This window comes from Gopherus evgoodei, chromosome 4 (assembly GCF_007399415.2).
Source record: "Gopherus evgoodei ecotype Sinaloan lineage chromosome 4, rGopEvg1_v1.p, whole genome shotgun sequence".
Lineage (NCBI taxonomy): Eukaryota > Metazoa > Chordata > Testudines > Testudinidae > Gopherus > Gopherus evgoodei.
The window spans coordinates 108,252,607-108,278,278 of NC_044325.1; the positions used below are offsets into that span (position 1 = coordinate 108,252,607).

The 25,672-nt window shown below is 41.4% G+C and overlaps 1 protein-coding gene across 2 annotated transcripts in view; it reads right to left on the reverse strand.

The window, feature by feature from the left end:
* Positions 1 to 25,672, reverse strand: part of ABCC8 (ATP binding cassette subfamily C member 8) — a 134,099-nt gene that overhangs the window by 83,375 nt on the left and 25,052 nt on the right. For both annotated transcript variants that reach the window (XM_030560496.1, XM_030560495.1), the window contains exons 7-9: positions 11,625 to 11,789; positions 8,742 to 8,897; positions 1,091 to 1,225 (exon numbers count right to left, since the gene is read on the reverse strand). In XM_030560496.1, coding sequence (XP_030416356.1) covers positions 1,091 to 1,225; positions 8,742 to 8,897; positions 11,625 to 11,789 — 456 coding nt within the window. The remainder of the gene's footprint in view (positions 1 to 1,090; positions 1,226 to 8,741; positions 8,898 to 11,624; positions 11,790 to 25,672) is intronic.

The following is a 25,672-nucleotide window of genomic DNA, read 5'->3' on the forward strand; positions in this document are numbered from 1 at the left end:
TATCAAAGAAAGCTATCAGATTGGTTTGACATGATTTGTTTTTTACAAATCCATGCTGGCTATTCCCTATCACCTTACCACCTTCCAAGTGTTTGCAGATGATTTCCTTAATTACTTGTTCCATTATCTTCCCTGGCACAGAAGTTAAACTAACTGGTCTGTAGTTTCCTTGGTTGTTTTTATTTCCCTTTTTATAGATGGACACTATATTTGCCCTTTTCCAGTCTTCTGGAATCTCTCCCGTTTCCCATGATTTTCCAAAGATAATGGCTAGAGGCTCAGATACCTCCTCTATTAGCTCCTTGAGTATTCTAGAATGCATTTCATCAGGTCCTGGTGACTTGCAGGCATCTAACTTTTCTAAGTGATTTTTAAATTGTTCTTTTTTTATTTTATCTTCTAAACCTACCCCCTTCCCATAAGCATTCACTATGTTAGGCATTTTTTCAGACTTCTCGGTGAAGACCGAGACAAAGAAGTCATTAAGCATCTCTGCCATTTCCAAGTTTCCTGTTACTGTTTCTCCCTCCTCACTGAGCAGTGGGCCTACCCTGTCCTTGGTCTTCCTCTTGCTTCTAATTAATTGACAAAAAGTCTTCTTGTTTCTCTTTATACCCATAGCTAGTTTGAGCTCATTTGGTGTCTTTGCCTTTCTAATTTTGCCCTACACTGCGCCTATGCTCTGTGATTTGGTTCTGAGCTAGACTGAAGGAGTCCTTCTCTCTATGCCACCCCCCCCAATTAGGCTCATTTTTTTGGGCTTTGTGTGGGATGAGCATTTGGCTCTATTATGTACAATAGCATTTCAGTGGACACAATGATCATTGACTGAGTTTTAATTTATAAGACAGGAAAGGAGAAGAATGATCAAATCTCAAGTTACTGTAAAGAGAAAAAAACCCCAACCATTTAAGAGAATAATTCTAAGACAAATTGTGTCCTTGCTGTTTGTCTTTTCATCACTTTCACATCCTGCCTTTGACATACTATAATGTTATAAAATCTCTGACAGGCAGTATTTGGTCAATGTCAAAGGCTTAGCTTTGCAATTCTAAATGTAGATGAATGAAGAAATACCAGAGATACTTACCAACGTGCTTCTTTGGGCCTGTGAGAGTTTCGTTGCCACAAAGTACTGGACAGGTGCAAGAACTATGATCACTACTGCTCCAATTAAGGCACTGAATCCAAGCAGGTAGTAGAGCAGAAGCACACCTACAATAATCTGATGTAAGAAAGGGTGAAAAGACAAGGAATTACCTCATTGTAGACGCACAGCAAAGAATAAGCAGCCAGTGAAGGCCATAAATGCCCTGGATTGTATGCTGAAAAACAGGATTTCACTATGACAAAGCCTGCCTCAGGGTTTCACGTACAACCTCAGAAGTTTTGCTTGATATGCTGCATGACCAACCTACCACATAAAGTGTTTAAAATCCATCAAAGCTATGCAATCTCCAAGGAAGGCATGTGGTCTGAACAAAGATGGGAGGAGCAGAGGTCAAGCCAAAGTACAAAAAAACCCCAAAAAACCCAAACCCAAACCAAACCCATAATTATGGTCAATTTACCCTGCTCAGAGTCTTATTAACTTACTACTGGTAGAAAAAGCACAGCTTGGTGTGGAAAAATATGGATGTTCCAGTGTGATTCTAAATAAACATACAGGGATCTTCTTTCATTGGTGGGCTGTGTGTTTTTAATCTCAGATTGCAAGAAGTTTAGAAAAGCTTGCTGTACATTTCTGTACTGCCTGGATTCCCTGCTACAGATAATACCATATACAGAATATTGCAGTGCTCTGTATTGCAACAAAGTATCATAGGAGCTACTGTAATATAAACAATAAAAATAGTTGAAAATCTTTTCATTTGGTATTTCTCACTGTTCTGTTGACAGTTACTACAGCCCTTTCCCCCACTTGGTGATCGGATGACATGATGTGTACTTTATTATACTTGCTCATATTTTTGTCACAATTTTTGGCAGATTTAAGGTCTCACCCCCTTTTTTTAAATTAAGGGGAAACCTACAGCTCAAAGTGTGATCTCAATCTTTCAGTCCATGATGCATGGGAAAAGTCTAATTTAATTCATTGGGATTTATACATACATAAGAGTGGCAGTTTCCCACAATGGAGCACAGTATTAAAGAATATTAAAAATACAGTTGATATTTTACTCATTTTGAATTTAAAGCAGAGAGCATGATATTATACTGTGCAGTGATGGCATTGCTGCAGACAAAGGCCACACTGTACATTATAATGCACAAAGAAATAAGGAACAAAATCATTGGAGAATTAATGCCACTGAAAATCTCCACCTCAAATAAACTCAGCTGTAAACCTGTAAGAAGTTTCATGATCTTGTGTGTCAAACACACAGTCCCTTAGTGAATGGAAATAGCGAAGGACAAAATGCTCATTGCCAGTCTATGCTGCAGGTATTGAGGTATAAAACAGCAGTGTAGATTGGAGAGGAGAATTTTGCCCTTAGATCCTATAAACATCATTATAAACGTAACCCATCAGTCAAGACATTCCCAGTAATGATGTACTAATGTACAAACGTGTGAACAATTTGGGCTACTGACATTCTGTCCAACACAGATTATATAAATTAAACTCTAACCTTCCACATAAAATCAGGGCATAGGACGTACAATTAGAAAATCAATTTCATGTGCCATTCCCCTTAAGGTAATTAAAAATATAATGTAGCAATTTTCCTAATATTTTGCCTAATGTTCTCTCTGTCTGGGCTCATTCCTATAATGCTTACACACGTATAACCTCCACTGATGTCAGATTTACGTTCACTTCAGGAGAGTAGGATGAAGACCAAGCCCATACCTTCCACTGATATTAATGGGAGTTATGTGTGCATATGGAGAGGAAAATAGACTCTTTATTTTTCCCATTAGAGTCTGATCTTATTCAATGGGTTAATGCAAAGATTCCTTTGACCCTTTGCAGCCTCCCCCTGCCCCAAATAATCCTTTGGTGCATCTCTACAGATTATTTAAAATGTATTAAAGTTGACAATGCATACTTTTAAAAATACCCTGCAGTGTTTACTTAGAAAAACACAGTGTCATGAAAGGTATAAAGGAGGAATAGTACATGCTGGACGGGAATCCTCTAGGAACAAAAGTTAAATATTAATTGAAATACACTTTACAAACTGTTTGCAGCCATAAGGGTCTGATCCTATAAAAGTCTTCCATGGGCATGATGAATAGCACACTGAAGTCAATGGGATTCTTTCCACTGACTTCAGTAGGGTGTGTTTCAGTGTAGAACTGCCACTGAAGACCTCAATGTCAGTTTCTTCCATGGAGCTGTTTGTAGCAAGAGGCCCTAAATCAGTAAGGGGCAGATCTTCCCACCCAAGAGAGAGTCTTGGAAGGATGCGAATATGCCATAGAACCCTCTGTGAGGAAGAACTTGGCAGCACAGCTCCAACTAAGGCCAGAAAGTGAAATCCCATGAGTTCATGAAGCCACTGCAAAGGCACAGGAACTCCAAGTAGACAGCCCTAACCTTTGTGGACTGCCAAGTTCTCAGGGGATCCACTGATTCTAGGGATGGAACAGAGAGGAGCGGGAAACCTATTTATTTTATCTGCCCCAGAGACAAGTTTTGTGGGTGCAAACTTATGAGATTCACTGTCCAAGCTGTGGGAGTGCCCAGCATCTGGGACAGCAGGACTATGATCCTGTACTTTACAGTTGATTAAAAGTGACCCTATCCTCATCTTCTCCCCCATACTGTGATATGAGATGTAAACGTTTTCAATATACAAAGCACGCATTGGACAAAAATACCTATGCCGTACAAGGGTGTGGACATTAGTAGTCAAAACATCTAATTATTATTGCAGTGAATTCTAATCCTCATCATATAAGACACCACATAATCATGATATGTAGTGTTGTTGTACCTGTGTTGGTACTAAGATATTAGTGAGTCAAGGTCGGTGAGGTAATATCAGTTAGTCCAATAAAAGACATTACCTCGTCCACCTTGTCTCTCTAAAAGAGTGGCTAGTTATTGTTCTCAGCCCATTCAAATATTATTTGGCAGCTAGCAAGTAGTTACATCACAATTCCCAGAGGATCATGGTTTTAAAAAATCCTGTAATGAAACTTTACATAACTTCCTTTAAGCAAAACCTCAAAGCTCTTCTCTGACCACGACAGGGATATTTATGACAAGGATATTTTTGACAATTTACCATGACCAAGAAACTCACTAGTATGACTGATTCTGTTACAAATGAATAAAAATCTGCCTTGTGTCTGGTTTTAAAAGGTAAAGTAAAGTATGTTTGATTAAAAATATAAATTATCCTTCTCAATGACTTGGGGGTTTAAGGATGTGAGATTTTCCACAGAGAAAGGAGGACAACTATGGCAGAAAGTTAAAAGCCCTTACAGGGCCTAATACTGCTCCTAGGGAATCTTTCTATTGACTTCAATGGGCTAGAATCAGGCAGCTACTGAAAGCCATAGCAAAACTCCCATTCACTTCAGTTGGAACAAGATAGGGCTCAAAGTCTGTAACCTTTTAGAAAAAAAAATATACATGTGCAAATCTTCTAATCAAGGAGAAGTTATTAAACTCATAAAAATGGCTAAAATGTTGGTTAAGTCTCTCCAAAGTAAAAAATAATTTGTTTTAAATAATTGTTTGATTTGTTCAATTTTTGATTAAAAGACTCTTGAGCATCCATTTAAGTGCTCATGCTGTATTAACTATGCGATAATTATTCCCATTTGAGAAGGGGATTAAGGTATACCAATAGAAAGCACCTAAAAGTGAAAGCAATAAAAAAAAAAGCTGCTACTTTGTAATTTGTTTACTACTTTTTATTTTAGTCTGCTTTCTGCATAGTCAGCCTCCCTTCTGTGCCAATGGACATTATGCTCAATTCTCATGCATTAACTTGACATCTGAGGTCTGATGCAGCTTCTGTTGGAGTCAATGGGAGTTTTGCTACTGAATCATCCACAATTCCTCGTGTTCCAGCTCATGTCATGGCATAGAAGAGCTTCAATCAAGCACTAATATTATTAGAATGACAACAGAAAGCATAAGGTAATACATTAGATATTTCAAAAGTGTGAGCATTCTCCAGGCAGTTCAAGAGGGGATGATTAATTGGATTGCAAGTGAAGATATAAAGCCTGCTCATCCAGAAAACATCACTTCTCTCTCTCCATATGGCCTTCTAATAACATTCAGCTCAGTAACACATGAAGTAACGTTACTTGACGTTATCTCACTTCCAGCACTGACTGTTAAATATAACTTCTGAACAGCATTAGATGGAAATGGATTCAATGAATAATGTTACTTTGCTTGCTCAGATAATTGTTTGATTCAACCCTCCCATTTTTGATGAACCAATTCACTTTTCTGTACAAGAACATCACACAATTATTTATTCCTGTAGTCCAGACGCTGGTAACGATAATCATAAATGGGGCAGATGAGGATGTGCTGAAAGACACTGTTGTGAAAAACCTAGGTATGGCTGGAAAACAAGAATTCTATTACGTGAGAAGTTTTGAGATTTCAACATTTGTTTTTGGTCCACAATTGGGATGAAACTGAGTTTTTTCTCTCTCTCACACACACACAGTTAGGGTACTCACCTGGAACAGAGCAGTCACCCATACCCTAGGTTAGTTCCTTACCTTCCTGGGTACTAGCTATTCTGGCCAATGGCTATTCTAGACTCATTCACACACCAAAGATTCCATCCTGGACCTGAGAAACCTATTTAATGAATCTGCATTTCTGATGAAAAAATGTCTAATCAGTAAATTCCTAACCAGCTCTAGAAATAACACTTATTTTTACAAAATCTAGCCTATTAAGTCCCTCTGTTCTTTTGACTGACAAACTTTGCTATAGCTACTTCAGTCTGATTTGAGAATTATGTAAGTGACAAACCAAGTTAGGAAAAAAGATCTGATGTGGGAATCCAGTCTATTGCCCTGACAATGACAACCGCTATTGTGTTGGGGTCTTTACCATGCCCTTAATCTGCACATGAAACTCCCATTTATGGCAATAATTATAACATGAAAAAACATACCTTTTCTCCACAAATAGAGCATTATTTATTGCATCACTAAAACGTAAGAATTTTTCCACTTTTCTTTTAAAACACGTTATAAATAATAAAGTGGTAAATGATTTATTTGCATTAAATTTTACACACATTTAGATCTTGGCATGAATTTAGGAACAAGCTTTGCTTGAGCTCTGCAGAACTTATATTGTTTGATGGTTTACATTTTTGTCCCTGCAGTTTTCAAAATATTGGAATTGCAAACTAGTACCTCCCAATTCCCTGTGAAATAAAAGTCTATAAAGCCAGGAGCATAAAATAGTTGTCTTTTATTACAAATTAAAATTTCAAGGAAGCTAAATAATAACACTTAGATCTCCAAGTGCTTTACAAAAGAGGACATAAGAATTATTATTCTGATTTTATGGATACAGACACACAGGAACAGAGAAGTTAAGTGGCTTGCCAAAGGTTACAGCAGCAGCACCAGGAGCAGAACCCAGATTTATTGACTTCTAGGCCAGTGCCTTATCCACTAGACTACTGTGGTATCATCGCTACTAAATGTTTTTTTCTGATCCAGAAGCCTTATTTCCTCAATGCCTAACGGATGATTACATTATCAATATCCATATGTTCAGGCCAGCTGCATCCTCATACATACCCTCATGGAAATTATACCTGCTTGGGATAGGAGTAATCAACATGAAGTTTAGAGCAGCTGAGTTAGACTACATCCATCCTTCTGACTTTTAGATTATCCAGACCATTCCCTATGTAACTCTGCTCACAAAGTACCTTTGCAGTATGAACAGAACAGAAATATCACTGATGTATTTGAAACTGAATTGTCTACTTTAAAAAGTCGCATATTAATTTAGAGTCTGTTCTCTTTCACTGTTGAGTATTTATATTTGTCAGGTGGGCATTCTTGGCAAAAACAAAAAAAGCAGCCCAACAAATACAATCGGAGTTGCTGTATTTATGTCAAATGAAATAATTTCCATACAGTGACACTGTAGTACTGTTAACCTTCTTTTGAAATTACCAATGGGAGTTTCGGAGGTTTCTATGGTTTTGTTAAATATTGACTTTTCCAAACTAAGTAAATTGCACTCTCTCTCTGTTTTAGTGGGTTAGACAGCTAGGGACTTTGTACTTTTTTCATCTTAAAGCCCTGATGCAAGCAAACCTGATTTCACTGGGCATTACACATGCATAAGGACTTCAGAACTGGGCAATTGAGAGCCAACAACTGGTGGTGGCACTACTGTACAAGTGGAAAAAGAAGAGTGAAGAACTGTGGATGGACATGTATATAGAGGAGAGCAAGGAAAAAGGAGGGGACAAGGTAGCAAACTGATTTCATGTGGCAAACGAAGCTGTGCAATTGCATGAGCATGAGTTGTGATTGGGATTTGCTGCTAGTTATAGTATCTGGATACATTAAAAGGCATCTGTGTAAAATAACAGCCACAGTCATTTGAAATTATTAGTACCACAAGCCCACATATTACACTGTGTATGTAGTGTAGCTTTTGGCTAGGTTAAATACTGTAGCAAATTAGGCCAAATAGGTTCCTAAAACAATGCAGTTGTCTGTGTAGAAACAATTGTGTTTTCTTCCAGATTTTCATTTGGTCTGTCTGGAATTCACAACAAGAGGAAAGAGTTGTAAAAATGTAATGGCCCTGAAGGATATTTCTAGGAGTAGGAACAGTGGGTGCGTGTATTATCTTCTGGGGCAAGGCAGCAAATCATATTTTGGGATATAAATTTAGTGGCCTGCGTCTAGCTCCTGTTAAACATTTATCCACAATGAAAAGCCAGTACAAAATACTGTACAATTTGATAGGATGTTGGCACTCTATGACTGACAGAGATCCAAAGCTAAAATAGCAGAGGAGTCAGGATGAAATGAGCTGTACCGGGAGGGATTTGGTGAAAAATATACACAGTGCCCATCGGTACAATACTCCTGGGGGCCAGTGCTATTAGTTTCCCACTTTCATGAGCACTAAAATTGAAGACTAATGTTTATGTTTTTGAAAACAGCTTAAGAAAGGCTAATGAGCATAGGTGTTTAAGTGAAAAAGGCCTGCTGTTACTGTCCTTGGGCTTACAGGGGAGTTTGGCATGAGCTGGAGGCAATGGCAGTTTTGTTGAATGACCGAAGAATGCAGGATTGAGCCTTAAGTGATTTCAATAAGCCCCTGCTTCCCTTACACCTTCCAGTGGGTCAACACTGGGACTCAGAAAACAAGTGATTGTAATGGTCTATGTTTAGCCCCTTTACTGTTGTGTCACAATGCAGCGAATATAATGGTGCGTTAAAGTAATGCAATTGGTACAAGGGGCAGCACCTGATGGTATTTGTGGCAGAAAACTAAGTCTGTTTGGCAACACTCCAAGAGTTAATTCCCAATATAAGTCTAACACACTGCCAAATTACATGCTATTTTCAAACACCATCTACACAGTCTTGAGGAAATTTATGACATTCTAAGTGAAAACCCTCTTTTATTCTTGTTATAACATTCTTATTTCTGTTAAATACATTTCTATCTTCTTGTTCTCTCTGCTTCAATAAAATTCATGAGAGAATAATCACTATAGGTGTAAGTACATTAATAACATATGAACATTCCATGTTCTTACCTGCACAGGCATAGCCCAAAGGTTAGGGCAGAGGAAGAAGAACCACATCAGTTGGTTTGTATCTATGGCAACCAGGTTACAGATCTGGCCTGCAGTCATTTCCCCCATAGACATGTTGGAAGTGGAAAGTTGCATAATCTTATTGTATATTTTTGTCTGGAAATTAGAACATTAAGTTTCATGTTCAGAGAAAAATCAGACAGCATTGACTGCTTTACATTACTATTAAAACGGCTTGATTTCTATGTTTTAGAGCAGTGGTTCCCAAACTTGTTCCGCCGCTTGTGTAGGGAAAGCCCCAGCAGGCCGGGCCAGTTTGTTTACCTGCTGCATCCGCAGGTTCGGCCGATTGCAGCTCCCAGTGGCTGCGGTTCACTGCTCCAGGCCAATGGGAACTGCTGGAAGTGGCGGCCAGCACATCCCCTCGGCCTGTGCCACTTCCAGCAGCTTCCATTGGCCTGGAGCAGCGAACTGCAGTCACTGGGAGCTGCGATCGGCCAAACCTGCAGACGCAGCAGATAAACAAACCAGCCCAGCCCACCAGGGGTTTTCCCTGCACAAGCGGCGGAACAAGTTTGGGAACCACTGTTTTAGAGAAACTCCCAGCACGTGAAGGGCTGATCCTAAAATAAAACCAATCTGTTATTTAGAAGACTAATGCACCAAAGGTGGCCAAAAAGCATTAGTGAACACACACAAAACAAGATCTTTAGTTTCAAACAGAAGAGTGCCCTAGGCCTGCATACTTCGAACAACAAAAATTCCTGTTACTTTCAATGGGAGTTGTGCATGTGTGCGAGGAATGTATGCTTAAGATCTTTTTAAATGGGACTTAAAATTTCCAAACCTCCTGTCCTCCACTCCCACGGAAAACTCAGAGACATCAGATTCACAGCATTTTGCTAAATATTCCCCATTAGGGAGGAAAGTGCAGTCTCTATGAGGTGAAGCCTCATATAGCCAGAGAACCTACTGGTAACCTTAACTGAAAGCACAGATTCTGCAAGGAAAGCTGGTTCTGTCCGTGCTACTTATGCTTCCCCAGCTTCCCATGATGTTTGGTTCAGGCCTCACCCAGCCTGAGGATCTACTTTGCTGTGCTGACTTCACTGTGTGAATTTAACTTTAGATTTGCAATAAAAATGTCACAAACCCCCAGATGAATAATATAGTTGGCCTAATTCTCCTTTCAATTAAAAGCCACTATTATGAGAGGGGAGAATTAGGCTCCATGATTCAGAAAATAAGTAAAATGCAATATTTGAGAAGCACTTTTTACCAATTGATTTTTAATTTAGGTACTAAAGCTATACAGCTTTGCTTCATGGCTGCTCATAAGACTTATTTGATGAAAGGCACTCAAATTCCATGTATCCTTTGCATTTAGTTGCCAGCCATAAATCACAAGGGATTAAGCCATGTAGGACAGGTGCAGATTTGTATGAAGGAGGAAAGGAGATGAAAGGTTGCCACAAAATCGAGATACTATAGCACAAAGAGAACTTATCAAAAAACCCTATATGGCTGGAAGACTGTCAGGAAATTGCTGCCCTTCATTCGCCTGCTACCAGGAAGTTTGCTAAAAGCTCTGCATTGGAATCACAACAGAATTTCTTAGCGAGCTGGACCTTTGTGTAACATACAGTACAGGGAACAAGAATCTTAGCTTGTGACAACTATCGTGGAAGTAGTGTTTGGCAAGCGCACTCATTTCTAGCAACTTAGTAACCCTTTTAGGGAATTTTGTATCAGTTTCTGGCAACTATATTTTAAGCACCTTTCATAGTTATTTGTGATTTGGGGGGCAGCTAAAAGTAGTGGACAAAGTGGGAAACCGGGCTAAGGAGGAGAAAAACAGGCTGGTAAAACATAAACATTTGTGATTTCCTCTCACATTTTGGATCAAAATTTTGTTTTCACAGAAATTTTCTGATCAGCTCTAACCAAGGCAATACTGGTTGGAATAGGTGGAATCCAGAGATCTGGCAGCTAAGAAGAATTTACAATGGATAATCAGGAGTGGATTAAATAATTAGGCAGCTAATGAGAGCCCTTGTAATAAATGGGTACTTTCAGTGGCTGTTAGTGTATCTGAATGGATTGGATGTTTAATTAATGCTAACTACAACTGGGCTGACTGTTCACATCTCTTAGGGTATGTTTTGACCAGTGTATCTGGCAATATTAACTTATAACATTACAGTTAATTGTTCTATTTACTGTTAGAATTTTTCTAACTGCAGAACTCTGTATAGCAAATAAAGTCATTGTGATCCAGTGTTTAGAGTTATATTATAATATGGGCCAAATGGTGTTCTGATCAGGTGCACAGGGAATCTGTTCCAATATGTCAGAGCACAGGGGAGTCCTCCAAGAACTGGACTCCTGGAGGCACTGGGTCATGTACTGTGTGGGTAAGAGAGAGGGGAGACTTCCTGTCTGAGGGAGACTCCGGGTCCCTGAAAGGAGGTGGGGGGCTTGGAAAATGAGCAGGGACCAGAATGAAGTCTCTGCTGAGAGGGTGGGGAACCAGAATTACTCCCCTCCCCCCAAATATCTGAATTGGTGCCACTGCACTCTCATGATTCAGATCATACAATCTCTGAATGAGAACATTAGGAAGAAAGTTCTCCTATGAGCATATTATTCCATAAATGGCAACTTCTGGGGCCTTGTACTTCCTCTGCATCCATTACTGACCATTATTAGAGGCCAAATACTGGACTAGAATGGCTAGTAACACTTACCTCAGTGGGAGAGCTCCCAAATTACTATGATATAATTAAGTAGAATTTAAACCTATGCGTCTATTACAGCTGTTATATTTCTAGTATGTATGCACTTTCCCTCTGTACGCATGTTACTTATTATCATCTTGGGTACCTGAATTGCTCCTCTCAAGTTAATGCCAGTTTCAATGGCAACATAGTATGATGCCTGGAGAATTGTCCTTTGCAACAGAAGAGCGAAAAATAGAAGGACAGCCAAAACATAGGCATTGGCCAGGAACTCTTGAGATGAAATAAAGAAAACACCAAGAATTTTAATCTGTAAGAAAAAGAAAGTTAGAAAACAGATTTAATTGATTTTTTTTTCAGTAAAGCTTATTTTTGTACAATTCATGTTTGAAGAATTCAAGGTATTACTTTGGAAGTTTTTTCAAATCTGACCCAATACTGTCAGTCTGAAGACTCCGGAAGACAGTGGCATATTGCATCAGACTGCAAAGTCTATTTTTGCAATCAGAAGAATTAGTAAATTATTTTTATTTAACTGCAAAATTATATTCAACAGAGATATTTTTTTGATGGAATAACAGAAATCCATAGAGACCCAAGCCCCTTAAAAAGTGGGAAGGGGGACTAATTCATGAAGAACGGGGTTTTAAGAAGTCAGCACCTAAGCTGCCAGAGAAGCTAGCAAACAGGGACATTTTATAAGAGGGTTTAGAGAGAGAGAGTGCAAGAGGCAGATACATCTAACAAATATACTCTAATCTTAGGCCAATAACCCCTTTTACCCCCGCCCTCAAACCCAACCAAGCAGACAAACAAGCACCCTCACCCCCCAACACCTCATCTTCCCCCGAAACCCTGCAAGAATAAAAAGAATAATGCAGGCAGAAGTCTAGAAGCAGAATGTAGACTATCCAATTTATTGGACTGAATGCAGCATGTATGATTACTAGTGGGCAGGTGGTATATGTATGTATATGGTGAAAACAGCTCATGGCCCTCAGAGATGCAATACGGGTGCTTGAGGCCAAAGTGGCTGAAATGGGGGAGCTAAGGGACACAGAGAAGTATACAGCTGAGACTTTCAGGAACACAACAGAAAGGTCCCACCCTCAGCCTGACAGGCTCTGTGCTGTCAAGGAAGACGAAAGTCTCAGGAAAGGAAAACATCAAGCTGGAGTGGAGGGAAACAATCCCATAGTTGGGACCTTCCTTCCAGATGATGTAATGGTATCCTTTTCCACTGATGATACCTCACCTGGGGAGAGAACATGAGTTTCTAGCAAAAGCCAAGTATAGTAATGAGGGTTTTAATTATTTGAAATATAGATAGTTGGGTTTGTGATGACTGGGAGAACAGCATGGTAAATTGCCTGCCAAATGCAAAGGCTGCATATCTCACAAGACATAGGGAAAGGTAGGAGAGTGGTTCTGGAGGCCAAATTTAGGCTGCTAGGTAACAGATGGTAATGTTTTCTGAATCCACATGAAGGCCAAGGAAGACAGGGAGAACTGCAGGATCTTACTGTCTGGATAAGATGATGGCATAGGGAGAAAGGTTTTAGGTTTATTAGCAACTGGGGGACTGTGACAGGGCACAGCGGCTCCGCACTCATATAGCAGGGGTTAACCCTTGCTTCCTGGCAGAGGAAGCCCCACCTCGGAAGTTCTGCTGGGCATGCTCCAACAGGAGCTCACATATAAAAGCCTGCAGATCAGCTCAGTCTGGGCTAACCGCCAGAGGGGAAGGATGCATGCTGCTAGCTCCTGCAGAGAGAGGGCCTGTGAGTCAGGATCCAGGAGTCAGCCCTGCCGAGGCACCACTGGAGATCCTGACGGAGGACGACCAAGGGGAGGAACAGACTGGAGGACGCCTTGCCGCAGAAGCACTGCCATTCCCTGTAGGAAGTGACCCAGGGAAAAGCAGAGATAAACAGCGTTAAAGCTGTATTACCGCTTGGCGTGTTGCGGGCGGATCCCCGCTGAGCGAGCAGCAAGTAGAGCTTGCCGCTAGCAAGGCCCTGGGTCGGGACTTGGTGGAAAGGGCGGACCTGAGTCCCCTTACCCCCCTCACCCTGAACTATGAAGGATTATATGGACTCTGGCCATTAGGCTGTGATACTCTGCTGCAAAGGCGGATTATATAGACTTAGGCCATGCTACTCCGCCGGCAAGGGGGGGATTATATGGACTCTGGCCGTTAGGCCGTGCTACCCCGCTGCAAAGGGGGACTGTATAGACTCTGGCCACTAGACCATGCTAACCCACCTGTAAGGGGGGATTATATGGACTCCAGCCACTAGGTCGCACCACCCCACCCATAAGAGGGGTTATATAGACTCCACCCGCCAGGTCGCGCTACTGCGCCTACCAGGGAAGAGAAGAGCGTACGATCGAGGGACAGTAACAGATGGCCCGTAGAGAGGCCAACACTGAGACTAGAGAGAGACAAGGCCCCGGCACCCTTCCGGCACCTGCCACAACGAGGCGCTGCAGTGCCAGGCCCACTACAGGGACCTTTTAGTAAATGAGGATCCTATACAGAAGGATGGGCTCCACCTAAAACAAAATGGAATTAGACTGCTGGCATGTAAAATTAAAAAGGTTGGAGGAATTTTTTAAACCAGGGGTAAGGGAAAAGCCAACAGTTATGGAGTGGCACATGGTTCAGGTGGAGTCATCCCTTATGGATGAATTTATTAAAAGTGGAAACTATATTCTAGTAAAGAGGATAAGAAGAGAATTGGTAAAGTACAGGTAGGAGTTAGTGAGGAACAGTCAAAAGTACAAAAGTCTCATTTAAAGATAACACATGAAGGCAAGAACCTGAACATTGGCAAAATGTACAAGTGCTTATATATAACTCTCAGAAGTTTATATATTAAGATGAATATTAAGTGAACTACAGTGCCTGGTGTTAAATAAGGATACCAATATAATAGGCATCACAGAAACTTGGTGAGATGAGAATAATCAATGGGACGTGGTAACACCAGGGTACAAAATATATAGGAATCACAGAGTATGTCATGTCAGTGGGGGAGTGTCACTATATGAGAGGGAAATAAGAGTCTAATTCATTTAAGATTTGTACTTCATTTAACAGTACTACAGAATCTCTTTGGATAGAAATTCCATGCTTGAATAATAAGAGTATAGCAGTAGGAATGTACTACCAACGGCCTGTCTAGAATGGTGACAGTGATTGCAAAATGCTCAGGGAGATTAGACAGGCTACAAAGGCAGAAAATGCAGTAATGGGGAATTTTAACTATTCTCCTATTGACTGGGTATGTCATCTTAGGAAGAGATGCAGAGATAACATTTCTATACACATTAAATGACTGCTTCTTGAAGCAGCTTGTCCTGGAACCCAGAAGGGGAGAGGCAATTCTTCATTTAGTCCAGAGGTCGGCAACCAATAGCACGCATGCCAAAGATGGCATGAGAGCCGTTTTTTAATGGCATGAGGCTGCCTGCTGGGACTCTGCATGCCATTAAAAGTCCTGCTGACATGGCAAGCCACAGGGTCCGCGCTCCCGGTCTGGAGTGTCCAGCCGAGTGCAGAAAGCCATGGGCCCCTCCTCCGCCTTCCCCCTCTTCCCCTGGAGCCCTGCTGCTGCGTGCGCAGCGCTCTGGGGGCCAGGGCTGCGCGCTCCCGCGGGGCAGCGTTTGGCTCTGTGAGGAGGGAAAGATGCTCCCCGCTCATCCGGAGCCTTGCTCTGAGGGGCGGGACAGGGCTGCGCGCACACAGCGGCAACAGGGCTCCAGATGAGCGGGGAGCCTCATAGTAAGGGGTCCGGGGCTGGGGGAGGAGTTGGGTAAGGGACGGGGGCAGTCAAGGGACAGGGAGCAGGGTGGGTGGGATCCCGGTGTGGTGGTTAGGGGTGGGGGTCTCTGGAGGGGGCAGTCAGGGAGCAGGAGGGGGATTGGATGGGGCATGGGTGTCCTGGGGTCTGTTTAGGGGATGGATAGGGGTCAGGGCAGTCAGGGGACAGGGAGCAAGGAGGGTCCTGGGGAAGCAGTTAGGGTGGGGGGGGTCTCTGGAAGGAGTGGTCAGGGGACAAGGAGCTGGGGGGGTTGGATGAGTTGGGAGTTCTAGGGGGGCTGTCAGGAGGCAGGGGTGTGGAGAGAGGTTGGGGCAGGCAGGGAGCAGGGAGCGGTTGTATGGGTCCAGAGTTCCAGGAGTCCTGTCAGGGGGCACGGAGTGGTTAGATAGGCATGGGAGTCCAGGGCGTTCTGTCTGGATGTGGGGGTGTGGATAAGGGTTGGGGCGGTCAGGGGACAGGTAGGGGTAGGATCCTAGGGGGGCAGTCAGGGGACAAGGGGCAGGGAGGCTTAGATGGGGTGGGGTCCCAGGAGGGAGTAGTCAAGACAAGGAGCAGGGGGGTTGGGAGTTCTGGGGGGGGCAGTCACCTAGCCCTCTGCCCTGAGTCCTGACCCCCACACACACACACTCAGTCCTCTGCCCTGAGCCCTGCACCCCCACACCCTCCCCAGGCTCCTGCCCTGAGGCCTGTACCACCCAGCCCTCTGACTCCTTCACACCCCCCGCATGACCCCAGCCCTGACTCTGGCACCCCCCCACATCCCCAGCCCCCCCACATCCCATGCACCTCGCACATCCCCACCTCCACCCTGAGCACCAAACGGGAGCTCCTCCACCCCCACTCACATTCCCACCTGTGCCCTTCACACCAAATGGGAGCTGCTCAGATAAGTGCCCTCATACCCAAACCTCCTGCCCCAACCCTGAGCCCTCTCCCTTATTCTAGCTCCTGGCCAGACCCTTCACCCCCAGCCCTGTGCTCGGTCCACTCCCACTCTCAGCTCAGTGCAGGGAGAGGAAGAGAATGGGCCAGAACCAGGGAGAAGGTAGGTACCCACTGTATGCGGGCAGGGCTGGGACCCCAGACTGCAGGGGCTGAGCGAGTCCGACAGCTAGGATCCCAGCTGGCAGGAGCCGGCGGATGGAACCCCTGAGTGGCAGTGGGCTGAGCCGCTCAGCCCACTGCCAGTCTGGGAGGTCCCAGTGCTGGCCCCGCATTGTCTGTGCCTGTCTGGGATTCTGGCTGCTGGATCCTTGCCAGCTTGGATCCTGGCTGCAGGCTCCACTTAGCCCAACTGCCGACCTAGGTGAACAGAACCCAGACCAGCAGCGGGCTGAGCGGGGCCAGTGGCGTAAGATCAAACATTTTAATTTATTTTAAAATGAAGCTTCTTAAACATTCTGAAAACGTTGTTTATTTTACAATACAACACTAGTTTAGTTATATAATATATAGACTTGTAGAGAGAGACCTTCTAAAAATGTTAAAATGTATTACCAGCACGTGAAACCTTAAATTAGAATGAATAAATGAAGACTCGGCACACCACTTCTGAAAGGCTGCCGACCCCGATTTAGTCCTAAGTGAGCACAAGATCTGGTTCAAGAGGTGAATGCAGCTGAACCACTTGGTTATAGCAACCATAACATAATTAAATTTAACATCCTTGCAGAGGAAAAAAATTTCAAAGAAACCCACCACAGTAGCATTTAACTTCAAACAAGGGAGCTACACAAAAATGAAGAACCTAGTTAAACATAAATTAAAAGAAAAAGTCACAATGGTGAAATGCCTGCAGCTTGCATGGAGACCATTTAAAAACACCATAATAGTGGCTCAAACTAAGTGTATACTCCAAATAAAAATAATAAAGGTAAGAGGACAAAAAAAATTCTGCTGTGGCAAAACTGCAGAGTAAAAGAGGTGGTAAGAAGCAAAAAGGCATCCTTTTAAAATTGTAAATTAAATCCTAGTGAGGAAAATAGAAAGAGGCATACACTCTGACAAGTCAAGTATAACAAGGCAAGCCAAGCAAGAATTGGAAGAGCAACTAACTAATGACAGAAAAACTAACAGCATTTTTAAAAAAAAAGTACACAAGAAGAAGGAAGCCTGCCAAACAGTCAGTGGGGCCACACGATGATCAAGGTGCTAAGGGAGCACTCAAGGAAGCCATTGCTGTGAAATAAAAAGAATCCTTTTGCATCCGTCTTCACTGCAGTGGACATGAGGGTGATTCCAAACCCAAGCCATCCTTTTTAGGTGACATATCTGAGGAAACTCACCAATCTATCACATTTATTGAGGAAGTCAACAAGTACATCGACAAGGGCAATCCGGTTGATATACTGTACTGGGACTTCAGAAAGCCTTTGACAAAGTCCCTCACAAAGGCTCTTAAGTAAACTAAGAAGTCAGGGAATAGAGGGAAGTTCCTCTTACGGATCAGTAACTGGTTAAAATATAGGAAATAAAGGGTAAGAATGGTCAGTTTTCACAATGGAGAGAGCTAAATAATAGTGGAGTCCCTGAAGGATCTGTACTGGGACTGTGCTGTTCAACATATCCATAAATGATCTGGAAAAAGGGGTAAACAGTGAGGTGGCAAAATTTGCAGAGGAACACAAATACTCAAGATAGGTAAATCCAAATCTGACTGCAAAAGTAACAAAGAACGACAAAATGGCAGATAAATTCAATGTTAAAAGTGCAAAATATGCATGTTGGAAAAAATAATCCCAACTACACATACACAATGGATGGGATCTGAATTAGCTGTTACCGCTCAAGAAGATCTTGGAGTCATCATGGATAGTTCCCTGAAAACATCTGTAGTAGTCAAAAAGGCTAATAGAATGTTAAGAGCATTAGAAAATGGATATATATTAAAACAAACTATAATTCCACTATATAAATCCATGGTATGCTCATACCTTGAATACTGCAGTTCTGGTCCCATGTTAAGAAGATATTAGAACTGGAAAGGTTGCCTTTCTCTGCACCAAAAATGAAATAGGGCTATGGAACAGCTTCCATACGAGGAAAGATTACAAAAGTGGGACTGTTCAATTTAGAAAAAAGCTGACGAAGGGGAATATGAAGAAGGCTATAAAATCATGAATGGTGTGGAGAAAGGAATAAGGAAATGTTATTTACCCCTTTACATGACACAAGAACTAGGGGTCACCAGATTGAAATGAACAGTCAGCAGGTTAAAACAAGCATAATAAGCCTCCCAGGAAAGGGGGTGAAGGAGCTTGGGGGATATTTTGGGGAAAATAGGAACTCCAAGTGGTCCTTTCCTGAATCTTTGTCTAAATCACTTGGTGTGGGAACAATACCATCCAAGGACAAGGGAAAGGATTTGTGCCTTGGGAAGTTTTAACCTAAACTGCTAGAAATAAGCTTAGGGGGTCTTTCATGCAAGTCCCCACATCTCTACCCCAGAGTTCAGAGTGGGGAGGACACCCTGACACGGAATTATAACATTCAAAAACCAGTCAGAGAACACTTTAACCTCTCTGGACACTCAATTACAGACCTAAAAGTCACAATTCTTCAACAACAAAAATTCAAAAACAAACTCCAACAAGAAACTGCAGAACTGGAATTAATTTGCAAACTGGGCACCATTAAATTAGGCTTGACTAAACACTGGGAGTGGATGGGTCATTACACAAACTAAAAGCTTTTTCCCCATGCTAATTTTTCACCCTACTGTTACTCACACCTTCTTGTCAACTGTTTGAAATGGGCCATCCTGATTATCACTACAAAAGTTTTTTTTTCTCCCGCTGGTAATATCCCACCTTAATTGTGAGAGTTGATAAGGCAATCTCATTTTTTCATGTTCTCTGTATATATCTTCCTACTGTATTTTCCACTGCATGCATCTGATGAAGTGGGTTTTAGCCCACAAAAGCTTGTGCCCAAATAATTTTGTTAGTCTCCAAGGTGCCCACAAGTACGCCTTGTTCTTTAAGCATAACAAAGTACTTCACACAACACAGAATCAACCCCTGCAGTTCATTGCCATGGGATGTTGTGAAAGCCAAAAGGATTAGTGGGCTCAAAAAAGAATCAGATAAATCCATCAATGGCTGTTAGTCAAAACAGCAACCCCATGCTCCGGTGTTCCTAACCTCCAACTGTCAGAAGCTGGGACTGGATGATAGGAAATGGATCACTCAAAATTGTCCTGTTCTGGTCATTCCTTCTGAAGCATCAACAACTAGCCTTTGTTAGAGATAGGATACTGGGCTAGATGGACCATTGTTCTGACACAGTATGGTTATTCTTGCATTCTTTAATGGGCAACATGACCCCCTTTCTGCAAGGTACTGAAACACATGATTAATTTAACTGACTTCAGTGGGATTATTCACCATCTTAAAATTAGACACATGCTCAGTTATCTTGCAGACTATGGGCCAATATCCAAAAATTCTGTGTGAGAGTTTCTAGTGCCCAGGATAATCAGTAGCATGTCTTCCGAAATCCTGTCTTCTTCATGCAGTGACAGTGCAAACTTCCTCACGTGGTTCCCTGCCAGCAGTCCTCAGCTTTCACCGAGCAGGACTCCTTCCCATAGTAAGAAGATAGTTCTGCCTCTATCCACAGTTCTTGGCATCTCTGCTGAGACTGTCAATGAAGTGACTAATCAGTACCAAATGTGGACTGTATTTTTGTACTGTGCACACCCGTTCACTGGGAATTGGACTGAGGCCAAACAACTCATTAAACATTGGCCAAACTGAACAGCTATCAGATGGCAAGGACTTTCACTCAGCACTGACCTAGGTTGGATTTGAATGCGTGAAGGTCACTTTATCCTCCAATCTTCTAGTGACATATCTTATAAAGGGAGTTCGCTGACTACAGAGTATTGAGATTCACACCGAGGCTGAGCTCAGCTTTCCACAAGTAACAAAAAACTCTGTCCTGAAGACCCTGACTCATTCAAGGATTCCTTACTCACACAAGTAGTTCCATTGAAGTCACAGACTACTTATGTAATATGTCAGTGGACTATTCACAAGAGCATCAAATATTACATGAGTGAGTCCCAAGCTCCCAAAATAGAAGCATACACCATTTGTTTGTTTATTTTCTACCATCAAGACTAAATTGATGGATGCTGTTTTCCACAATAAAAACCAATGACAGAAGAATAATTTCTGTTGCCATAGTAAAAGAAACATTAGGCCTTTTACCATCATTCACGTGACATAAGTATTACAAACGATGGACTTTTAATCTAGCAGAAATGTTTTATTTCAGGTGATTGCTATAGAGTCAAATCTCTGTGACAAAATTAAGGTTACATTTAGGTACACATAAAATCGTTGCTATCAAGTACTTGCATCCAAATTTTCCAACCGCTCATCTTCTAATTTTAGGCACCTACTTTTCTGGGTGCTCAAAAGCTGAGTTACCCAAAGTTACAGGCCACTTTGGAAAATATTTGCCTTAGTTTAGGAAGGGCAACATCCAATATTAGAGCCAATTCATTCAATTATCCAAATGCTAATATATATTATGTGTATCCGCCAGAAAATCATTGATTTCAGTGAGAAAGCAAAGCCAATTTACAATCTTTTGTTAGTATTGGAAATGGCAGTTTCTATAAGACTGAGAATTGAACTAACGAATAACGATGATCTAATGGAATTCACGTCAGGTATGTTCCAAACATTTACTACTTTGTTTAATACAGTTTATCACGATTTTTAGAAACCAATTTGCAGGCAATAAGTATAAGGTCCCGATTCATCAAGGTACTTTAGCACAGACTCAACTTTAAGCATATAATTACTCATTGAAATCAATGGAACCACTCACATGCCTAAAGTTAGTCATGTGTTTCAGTACCAGAACGTGAATGCTTGATCTTTCTAGTTCATTTGATACTTGATGGTATCACTTGGGAGTAGTGGCGAACAGACAATGCCAAACTTACTGGTACTAATTCTGCATTTGAATCCATATCAAGAATAAACCCATTGAAAACATGTTCAACCAGACGCAGTCTCCAAGGCATATCAACAGAATGCAGAAAATCTTTGGTGATACTTGTTTTGCTAAACACATACCAAGTAGAAAATTTATTCAAACAATCATGCTACATGCCCATCCATTATAGTTATGAAATTATGGCAAATAGGATATTATATGATATTTTTAATTATCCATAGTTTTATAGATTTCACATTATTCTGAGGTAGTGTCAATATACATGAGCACTGTACATACATATAGTAAAATGAAGTCCCTGTCCCAGATTGCTTATGATTTTATGATTTTGGCATTTCAGGTAACAGCGAACTCTACTCTAACTCTTTGGAGATGGAGCTGCAGCTGCAAACTCAAACTCCTGTGAAAATCAAACAGAAGGGAAATTAACACCCAAAGTCCCACAGTTTAGCATGGAAAGCATTAGCCCACAAAATGAAGGTACAGAGTGTTACTGTAGGTTACTCGTGCCTCGTAGGAGGAATACTAATTGGGGAAACGTGGATAAATCCCTCATTCACATGTTGAAGAGGGTGCTTAAGCCCAAGTCTCCTCAGACTTGCTCATTTTCCATCCCAAAATAGACCCTTTTTAACCTTCTGTTCTTTAAAATAAAGGACTGGGCATATAGGTGGCTGGTGAATGGCTTCCACTTACTATGGATGACCATGCCTGTTGTTTAACTTCATATCGGTGCATGTGTAGCCTCTGCTCACACTTAAATGGGAGTGCAAAAGCCTTGTGTTTCTTCCTGCACACTATGCAAGGATTTGCAAATTCAAGGCTGATAGCTATGTGGGATTCACCAGTCTTAGGAAGGCACCTCAGAACCCTTTGTGTTCAAGTCCTGTCACCTCAACAAGTCAGTGTGATACACACTGTGGCTGCCCAGAGCACAAAACATGTAAGCAATACAAGAATCCAAAGTTCCTGCTTTACCAGATGTTGCATGAAGGCTCACAGATAAGAAAAGAGCCTTTTTGGATGATGGTGAAAGGGTGGTAGCAACCATAGATGATACTGCTATTGTACAATAAGGATAAAACAGGAAAAATGTCATTTGTTTTAGCAAATGTAGACAGGTTACTAGGAAAATTACAGGAGAAAACACATCCTCTGAAGTGTTTGACATGGAGCCTGATATTGAACTGAACTGATTACTAGTGTTCTTATTAAGGGCCATACCCTATTCTCACTGCCAGCTTTGTCCATGGAAATTCTGCAATGCACAAAGGGCAAAAATTTACCCAAGCACAAGACCTATGCATCAGTTCAGTCTTCATTTTGAGGTCTTATGTGAGACTTAAGTGAAGCATAAGCCTCATGCTGATCTGCACAGGGACGAATTTTGCCTCAAGTGAGATGAGAACATCCCCAAATTACTATTTGAGATAATGTGGCTTTGCTGGAGAGGTTTTCTAATCCTGTCTTATTCTGAGAGTGAAGAAGTAATCTGAGTATTATGCACTGTTCCATTTTCTATATTACTTCGTTTTAGGACACTCCCCTCCCTCGCCCCCTCCCCCCAGTGTGAAGAATGAAACACAGAGAGTCTGATCCTGCAAGTACATCATGCTTAGAACTCCAACTGACTTCAGCAGGAGTGCCAGCTCAAATCTCAAAAGCTTAGGGGTTTAGAATATTGGTCTTTTTGTTCATAAATGCTGACAGAATCTGTGAATCTGGGTTGAGGCTTCAACTACATTGATGAGGGTGAGTGAGTTCAAAGTAGCACTGACAAGAGCCAACTCACAGTGAGAACATGTTCTTTGCTTCCTTTTCTCATGGGTTCACATCAGGTCACTTTCAAACAACCCCAATCCAGAACGTGATCCTCAGTCAAAACTGCTGAACTGCCAGTTCTACATTCTGGATGTAAAAACCACAAAATGGTCCCAGACTCAGTTAAAAGCTTCATGAACGTTAGTCAATCTTCTGATGAAACCTGGGCAGAGTATTGCATTTGTAATGAAACCTGAAATGAAGTATGTTGTGTGTGGCCTTGAGAACATTAAACTCTATTCTACTTTTAAACTTTCCTCCCCTCCAGTCCATCCTAAATTAATACTCAGTGTAAATGATAAAGGAGGAATGAAGATACCACCACCAGAATAATTGGCACTAGTCCCAATATATGGTCAGCAGATTGTGCAAAAGTGACCACTTGGGTTCTTATGTTGACAATCTAGCCCTATATGCCACTTCAACAGATTTTATTACTGAACAAAACTCCCCCCAGCAAAATATTATCATTTAAAGAAAATGCTGGTGTAAATTTTCTTAGAGAATGCACCATGCCTCAACAAAAAGATTCAGGTGAAAAATGGACACCGAAGTACTGTACAACTGCAATACAGTATTAGATTGTTTTGCCAGAGTAAGCAAATTTTCTTCTAGGAAAAACCCAAACCTTATATCATTTATAGCAGTGAATTATCCCTGCCGGCAAGTCTCATTTGTTTGCACCAGTGAGAATCATTCCATCCAATTATCCTTTCCCAGGAGGCTGAGTTACAGCTATTATCTTAGTAATCCTTCACTGAGATCTCTTTTTATCTCAGATAAAGCTAAGTCCTTTCAAGAAAGCAGAGTAACACCAGTTTACAGATCTGTAACTTTAAGGCATAACCCTTGACAAAGATCCTAATATGGTGACAAAAATAGACTACGTATCAGTGCAATGGTCAGATATAAAGCTTGCAGCTTGTGCTTCAGTACATCAAAGGGTGCAATTTCTCCCTGGAGGGCTGCACTATTAGTGGTATCCTACGTATACATTTTGGTACTATTCGTTCTGCCACTCAAGAAACAGAACAGTTTTGCAAACAGAGAAATTTTGGTACAGTGCTGATTTGTATTAAGTACTGTTTTGACACTTATCTACATTTCCATTGAAAATAAATCTTTTAAAGTAGTTAAATTCTAAGATTGACCTTTCATTTACATTAAGAATTTCAGAATCCTCTAATAAAGAATGGAGCAAAATTGCTTCAGTCTTCCAAATGTAAAAGAAAGGCCAGTCTTAGATTCTGTTTTAAAAGATTGCTATTTTATTGGAGATTTTAAATTAGAGGTTATGAAATATTAAGCATCATTTCCATTGTAGTTAAGCAAGGACAATTGTATGAAATTACTAACTATATATTTTTTAAAAAAACTGTATGTAAATAACCGTTGAAAAAATGATAGAAGTTTTCTGATTATTTTCCTCCCCATCCATACCACTTGAGAGAATAAGTGAAAATCTAATTAAAGTTTTTGTATGTAACGATAGATGGTCCTTTGCAGCAAGATAATGTCACCACTTACGTGGGAAGGTGATGGAACTAATCTGATGTCTTCCTTTTAAAAATCCCACAGTATTTTATGGAATTTGAACGTTTATCAACAAGATTTATGTTACTGATCTCTCAGATCTCTCTTAAAGCTCTGCATTCACAACACTACAATGACTTTATTATTTTGCCTTACTCAGACTTTCCATTACACATTGTTGACCCAGTGTGACATTTTTTGTTAAAAGTTGTTAGGGATACTATATCGTGGGACAATCTTTCAGATTGTGCTGATCTCTTACCACAAATATGCATGTGCTTCATATAATAGTATTCCCTGTTAGGTAGATGGGCAACACACTTTCAGATGGAAAAACTAGAAGGAAAAGATTGTGTTCTCTGAAACCTAAATAAGGCACCTGGAATTAACAAAAGATGCTGAAATCTAGCCTCAGAAAAACCTCTAGATATTGGAGGCTCTACAAACTTCTCCCATAGTCACATCTGTGCAATGTGATCCATGTTTGAATATGGGCGGAATCTGGTAGAACTTTGGCAGCCTTCCTGCCATGCAGAAGGCCACTAATATTGTCTTCTTAGGCATTCTCGGCCAAATTCTCTGCTAATGTAACTCCATGGACCTCTGCTGCTGGAATTACACCAGCAGAGAATCTGGGTCTTTGTTTTCCAGAGGGGCATTACATAACCCTTTAAATGCAGCTATTGAAATACAGCTACTTAAAACCACTGATACCCTTCATACCATCCTTGGAATACTTACCACAATGTTAAAAAAAAAGTACCCCAGCCTAAACATAGGAGTTATTAATGGATTTTAATGGAGATATGAATGGATTCTACCCAGCAATATGCTGAGTGCTAAAGCCCTGATCCAGCAAAGCACTTAAGCAAGTGAAGTCCCATTGACTTAAATTTAAGCATGTGCATAAGTGCTTTGCTGGACTGGGACCAGAGTGCTCAGCACTTTGCCATATCAAGCCCCATAATTTTTAGGGTTCCCTCCCTCCCATGTTTTTGTGGTTTTGCTGTATAAATCTGCCCTTGTTACTTCATCTATG